This window comes from Dama dama, chromosome X (genome assembly GCF_033118175.1).
Source record: "Dama dama isolate Ldn47 chromosome X, ASM3311817v1, whole genome shotgun sequence".
Classification (NCBI taxonomy): domain Eukaryota; kingdom Metazoa; phylum Chordata; class Mammalia; order Artiodactyla; family Cervidae; genus Dama; species Dama dama.
The window spans coordinates 164,490,328-164,496,635 of record NC_083714.1 but is presented as its reverse complement, the minus strand read 5'-3'; the positions used below and the strand labels follow the sequence as shown (position 1 = coordinate 164,496,635).

Below are 6,308 nucleotides of genomic sequence, written 5' to 3'. Positions count from 1 at the left end.
ACAAACTTTTTTTCCCCTTCTACATTCCTTAGGATTATATAACAATAATGTGTCCTGCTTGAGGACAGTTTCTGGAAAAAAAAAAAAAAAAAACTTTCTGGCTAATCCTGTTATCTTAAAATGTAAATTACGGGAGTGGGTCTAGTAAGGTCTTTACAACCTCCAGACATTCTTTTGATTCACTGTAACAACTAATCAAAAAGTATATAACCCCATTGCTAACACTAGTGAGGGGGCACTCTTTCTGCCCCCTTCTGATGCCTATGTCAGAAGCTTTCTCTATCTCTTTTATACTTTAATAAAATTCTATTACATAAAAGCTCTGAGCGGTCAAGCCTCGTCTCTGTCCCCGGGTTGAATTCTTCTCCTCCGGAGGCCAAGAATCCCGGCGTCTTTTGTAGTTCAGCAATAAACTTTTATCATCTAGCTATTTTGTATCATCTACCATATACATATACTATATATTGACCCGGTGGACGTGGGTTTGAGCAAGCTCCGGGAGTTGGTGATGGACAGGGAAGCCTGGTGTGCTGCAGTCCATGGGGTCACAAAGAGGTGGATACAACTGAGCAACTGAACTGATATATGCATATATCTATTAACCATCTATCCATCCATCCATCCAGCTACACATTCATCTATCATCTACGTATCATCTATCTAGCTATCAATGTATTGTCGATCTATCAAATCGTATCGACTTAAGATCTCTCATGGTGGTTCTCAACTAAGGGTGATGGGGGGGCATTGAAAATATTTAGAGCCGTGGCTTGACTGCCACACACCTGGAGTGGAAGACACTCCTGACGCTCCGTGGGTGTAGCCTACAGATGCTGCCAAGCACCCCAGGACGCACACCACGGCCCCCACTCCAGAAAATGACCCAGCCCCCAAAGTTCTTGCTGCTAATGTTGACAAACCCTGTCTGAGATAAAAGCGTTGGTCTCTGGAGCATGAACGTTTCAAGCAGGACATGTCTCCAACACATCTGGGGACCCTGGTACCCCATCCTGGTTGCCTAGCACATCCTAAGGGCTGTGGAGGTACCCTTAAGCCCATAAACTAATTCATACACGAGACAGCATCCATGCTTCCCAGAACGGTGGGAAGCCAAGCTGCTTAGTTTCAATGACTGCTCTTCTTTCCAAATTGGTGGCATGGTCAAAACTCACCTTCTTCCCAAATATTTAATCTTGCTTTTTACCCGCTTCTCGGTATGGAAAGCCAAAACATGCATGGGACGTGCACCCAAGATGCCTCTTTCCTAAAGAAAATTAGCTGAAGGATTGCCACGACACCATTTTTTTTCAGTCTCAAATTATCTTGGTTCAGATCAGAACTGTTTCCACCCTTTCTTCCTGTCAAAGGGGTCGCCAGGGCCACCAACTTGGACTCCGTTTCTTTGTAATAAAAAGAGTTGCAGAGAAAGGAGTAATTCCAGTGTGGTGGATAAAAGCAATTTTTAACCAATCTGATTTATTAAGATTTTTTTTTTTTTTTTTGGATGTGGCCCACCATTTTTAAAGTCTTTATTGAATTTCTTATAATTCTACTTCCATTTTAGGTTTAGGTTTTTTGGCCCTGAGGCATGTGGGATCTACAAAGTCTTAACCACTGGATCACCAGGGAAGTTAAACCAACCAATCTGATTTAAAACTCAAACGTAACTCATGTGCTTTTGCCCTTGAAAAAATACCACTGTCATGACTGCTTGGCTCTTTGGAAAATATTATTTTATTATCCAATGTACATTATATGGGCCTTAAAAATACAGTAAAGCAGTCATGGAAATAACAGATCAACTTTCAGTGGCAGACAGGAGGAAAGCGATTTCCGAGCTCGTCCGGAAGACAGTGGGTTTATTCTCTGGGGTCACAACTTTGCTTTCTGTTCCGTCTCCTCTCATCTCCCTGCAACTCTCACGGGATAAACTTTATTATAAACAAGGAAATTCTATATGTCACTCCCTCCCCCACCCACAGGATCCGTGGGAACAGTAATATCTTCGTGGTTCATGAATTTGAAGGAAGATGAGGAAACTTGCTTCAACTGCATTTCCATGCCTGCCCTAATGTATCCAAGTCTTGTAAAGACCAATAATTTATTATTTTTAACGAGGCAGAAAGTACGTCTTTTGCTTTCTACTCTCATCGTCTGATTAGAAAGAAAAAAAAAAAAAAAATATATATATATATATAAAAAACACTATATAAAAAGTGAGTTCCAGGAACAAAGCATTCTTATAAAACGAGATGTATTGTATGACACATGTAGGTGGGTTAAAAAAAAAAAAAAAAAATTAAATCTTTGTGGTTCTCAGGCCTTGTTGGGCAAAGTGGAATGCTGAAATAACGGAAAGATGGATACTCGTTCTAGAAGGTTCTATCGTGTTGAAACTGCAGCAGGTTAACTAGGGGAACGCATTTTGCAGCCGGGTAGCAGAGGCGTGGTGAATCTCTATGATTTATTTGCAGTGGGTGCTCCTCGGGGATCCTACAGACGCTGGTTCAAGCGGCAGGGGTGGTGCCCGCGACTCAGAAAATTGAGATCCGCACCCAAGTCCCGTGGAAAGCAAGACCAGGGCGTTTGGCATTCTGTAAACTTGTCACAAAGTCCCCCCGTCCCCCCGTCGTGGCAGACACCCCCTTTACAGCGCATGCGGTGGTTTCCTCTCGTCATCAAGCTTCATTTTAACTTCCTAAGCGATCGCAACACACTCCAGTATTCTGACCTGGAGAATCCCACGGACGGAGGAGCCTGGCGGGCCACAGTCCGGGGAGGAGCGGGGAGTCGCAGAGCATCCCACACGACTGAGCCGCGAACACTTTCGCTTTCAGGCGACAGCCGTGGAGACCCCGCCGTCCGATTTGGCGTTTCAGTAGATGTGGACGTAGGTGGTCTTAGAGTCGCTGCCCAGGAGGTTTTTTGCAGTGCATTTGTAGAAGCCCGCGTCTCTCTGGCTGGCCTGCTGGACGGTTAGGGACCCCTGCGGGTGCAGGAATCTGTTGCCGTAGAGACGGGGCTGAGTCCCCGCGGTGAGATGCGACTTGTCGGGCAGCTCCCAGCTTATCTCGGCTTTGGGGATGCCCATGGCCATGCAGTTCATCTTCACGGTGCTGCCGGGGCGGGCGTAGATGACCGGCGTGGGCTCGCTGGTGATCCGCGGGGGATAGGCGATGACGATCACCGGGACGCTCACGGCGGCAGGGCCGTGCTCGCCCTCCGCGTTGCAGACGTAGGTGCCCCGGTCGAAGACCGAGGCGTCCCGCACGGTCAGGGTGCCGTTCTCCCAGAGGGCGAAGCGCCCCCGCACCTGGGGGCCGTCCAGCACCAGGCCGCTGGGCAGCGTCCAGGACGGGCGCGTCCCCCGGGCGCCCGGGACGCAGGGCAGCCGCAGGGTCTCCCCGTTGACGATGCTGACCAGGTTGTGGTAGCGCTTGCTCGTCTCGGGCCGCAGCCCCACCTTCAGGGACACGAGCCTCTCCGTGTGGCCCGCCGAGTTGCTGGCCACGCAGCGGTAGGCGCCGGCGTCCTCGGACGAGAGGCCGCTGACGTGCAGCCGGCCGTCCCCCTTGTGGAAGAATCTGTGCAGCCGCTGGCCGCTCCGGAGCTCCGTCCCGTTGGGGAGGACCCACAGCAGCGCGGGCGTCGGGGTGCCCGCGGCCGAGCAGTTGAGACTGATGGTGTGGCCGGCCATGGCCGTGATCTTCTCGCTGACCGGGTCGTGGAAGACGGGCTTCTCCAGGGGCTGCAGGACCGTGAGCTGGACCACCAGGCGGGCCTCCCCGCCCTCATTGCGCCCGATGCACGCCAGCTGCATCGAATCGCTCATGCGCAGGCTCTTGATGTCCAGCGTCCCGTTGCGGTGGATGGTGATGCGGTTTCCGTAGTAGGGGGCCGGCAGGACCACGCCCTCGGGGAAGGCCCAGAGCACCCGTGGCGCTGGCACGCCTTCCGCCCGGCAGTCGATGAGCTTGCGGCTCCCGCCGGGGGCCACCTCCCGCACCGTGGTGATGGCCTCGGGGTAGCCATTGATGGTGGGCGGCTGCACGTGGACGTGGATCCAGACGGTCTTCCGGTCCTCGCCGCCGCTGTTCCTGACCACGCACGTGTAGTTGCCGCTGTCGGAGCGCTGGGCCTTCTGGATGAGGAGCGTGCCGTCCTGGTGGACCTGGTACTTGTCGGACGAGGCGGGGATGAGCCGGTGGCTGGGAGACAGCCAGGTGACCCTGGGCGCGGGCTCGCCTTGGGCCTCGCAGGCCACGGTGACCACGTCCCCGTAGGGCACCTGGATCACCGAGTAGGTCTTGTTGCGGATGGCGGCCGGCTCGCTCACCACCTTGACGCGCACCCGCATCTCGTCCTTGCCGACCTGGTTTTCGGCGAAGCACGTGTAGTCCCCTTCCTCCCGCGGGCCCACCTCGTTGAAGTAGAGCGTCCCGTTGTGGAACACCACGTAGCGCTTGGCCCGCCCGCCGCTGTCGTCCGCCTGCATGAAGGAGTTGACCAGGCTCCCGTCCGGGAGGCTCCAGGAGATCTCGGGGCTGGGGAGCCCCGTGGCCAGGCAGTCCACCTTGAGGTCGCCCCCGTAGAGGACCCGGTGGTCGTTGGCTTCCTTGTGCTGGATCTTGGCGGCTTTCATGACCACGTTCACCTTGAGCGCCACGAAGTCGTCGCCCACCTTGTTCCGGGCGACGCACAGGTAATCCCCCGCGTCTTTGTCGGTGACCGACTTCACCACCAGCGTCCCGTTGGCGAACGCCTTGATCCTGGTGTCGAAGCTGGCGGGGAAGAAGAAAAGGAGGAAGAATGTCAGTCTCCCAAACGCTCTCTTGGCCTGGCTCGAGATCACCGAAGCAAGACAGAGACTTGGGGTTCTGAGGGACTACTGGGTGGTCAGGCTGTTGTTTATAGTCACTAAGGCGTGTTCAACTCTTTGCCACCCCACAGAATGTAGCCCGCCAGGCTCCTCTGTCCAGGAGATTCTCCGGGCCAGAATACCAGAGTGGGTTGCCATGCCCCTCCTCCAGGGGATCTTCCCCACCCAGGGATCGAACCCACATCTCCTGCATCGCAGGCAATCAGAGGCAGATTTTTGTACCACTGAGTCACCTACTCCATGGGATTCTCCAGGCAAGAATACTGGAGTGGGTTGCCGTGCCCTTTCTCCAGGGGATCTTCCCCACCCAGGGATCGAACCCACATCTCCTGCATCGCAGGCAATCAGAGGCAGATTTTTGTACCACTGAGTCACCTACTCCATGGGATTCTCCAGGCAAGAATACTGGAGTGGGTTGCCGTGCCCTTTCTCCAGGGGATCTTCCCTAACCAGGGATCGAACTGGACTCTCCTGCGTTGGAAGGCGGATTCTCTACTGCTGAGTCACCAGGGAAACTCCACCAGTACCTAAGACTGCCACTCAAAACGTCAGATGGTTTTTGCAGCCGAAAGGGGACACTAACCCAAACACAGAAGCAATTTATTTACCATGAATAAGAACTTCCCGGTGGAGCCTGCCCTCTGGCTGGCCTGGCCACGGATTCAAAGATGTGAAATGCAGCCTACAACATCAACCCCGTTAGTGTGCGTGTGTGGGGGGGAGGGGTGTGTGTGTGTGTGTGTGTGTGTGTGTGTGGATCAAATATTTGCATGCTGGCCAGTGCGGTGCTTAGGGTAATGATAAAATCAGATCAAATGCTACAGTCACGGACAGAATGAATATGCATTAACCTTAGGATGAGGTGAAATTTTTCCTAAAAAAAAAAGCACTTTACGGACGATTTCTACCCTTGACAGTTCTCATGCGGCTGGACTGAACTGTGAATCAAACGGGAAGCAAAGTGGCGACGCCATGGATCACGGAGGTGTGGTGATCGGAATGGTTTCGATGCTAAGGTGGCATGCTTCAGAACTTGATGCTGTTGGTCTACAAGTTTCTTCTCTGGAATGTGTCAGTGTCAATGTGCTCAGTGGTTCAGTCGTGTCTGACTATTTGCAACCCCCATAGACTGTAGCCCGCCAGGCTCCTCTGTCCATGGGATTCTCCAGGCAAGAATACCGGAGTGGGTTGCCAATTCCTGCTCCACTAAAGCTTACAGAGCCTCACCAGTTTGCGCCTATGCTACATGCCATTTCTCCATGCAGTAGACCTACATTCACACGCTGCTGAGTTAATATGTAAGAAAAAAAGTTTTTCAGCATAAAGGGGCAACACGGAAAGAAAGACAGAAATAGCTACCCTACGTACGGGACATTTTTATAAATAGGTATTGGCATCTCCTCCAGCAGTGCAGAGCTAATGCTTTGAA

The 6,308-nt window shown here is 52.7% G+C and overlaps 1 protein-coding gene across 4 annotated transcripts in view; it reads right to left on the bottom strand.

Annotated features, from left to right (window-relative positions):
• Window positions 1-1,716: 1,716 nt before the first annotated feature.
• The window catches only part of MXRA5 (matrix remodeling associated 5), a 30,882-nt gene continuing 26,290 nt past the window's right edge, over window positions 1,717-6,308 (bottom strand). For all 4 annotated transcript variants that reach the window (XM_061137135.1, XM_061137132.1, XM_061137133.1 and 1 more), the window contains exon 7: window positions 1,717-4,781. In XM_061137135.1, the coding sequence (XP_060993118.1) occupies window positions 2,876-4,781 (1,906 nt within the window). In that variant the 3' untranslated portion in view covers window positions 1,717-2,875. The remainder of the gene's footprint in view (window positions 4,782-6,308) is intronic.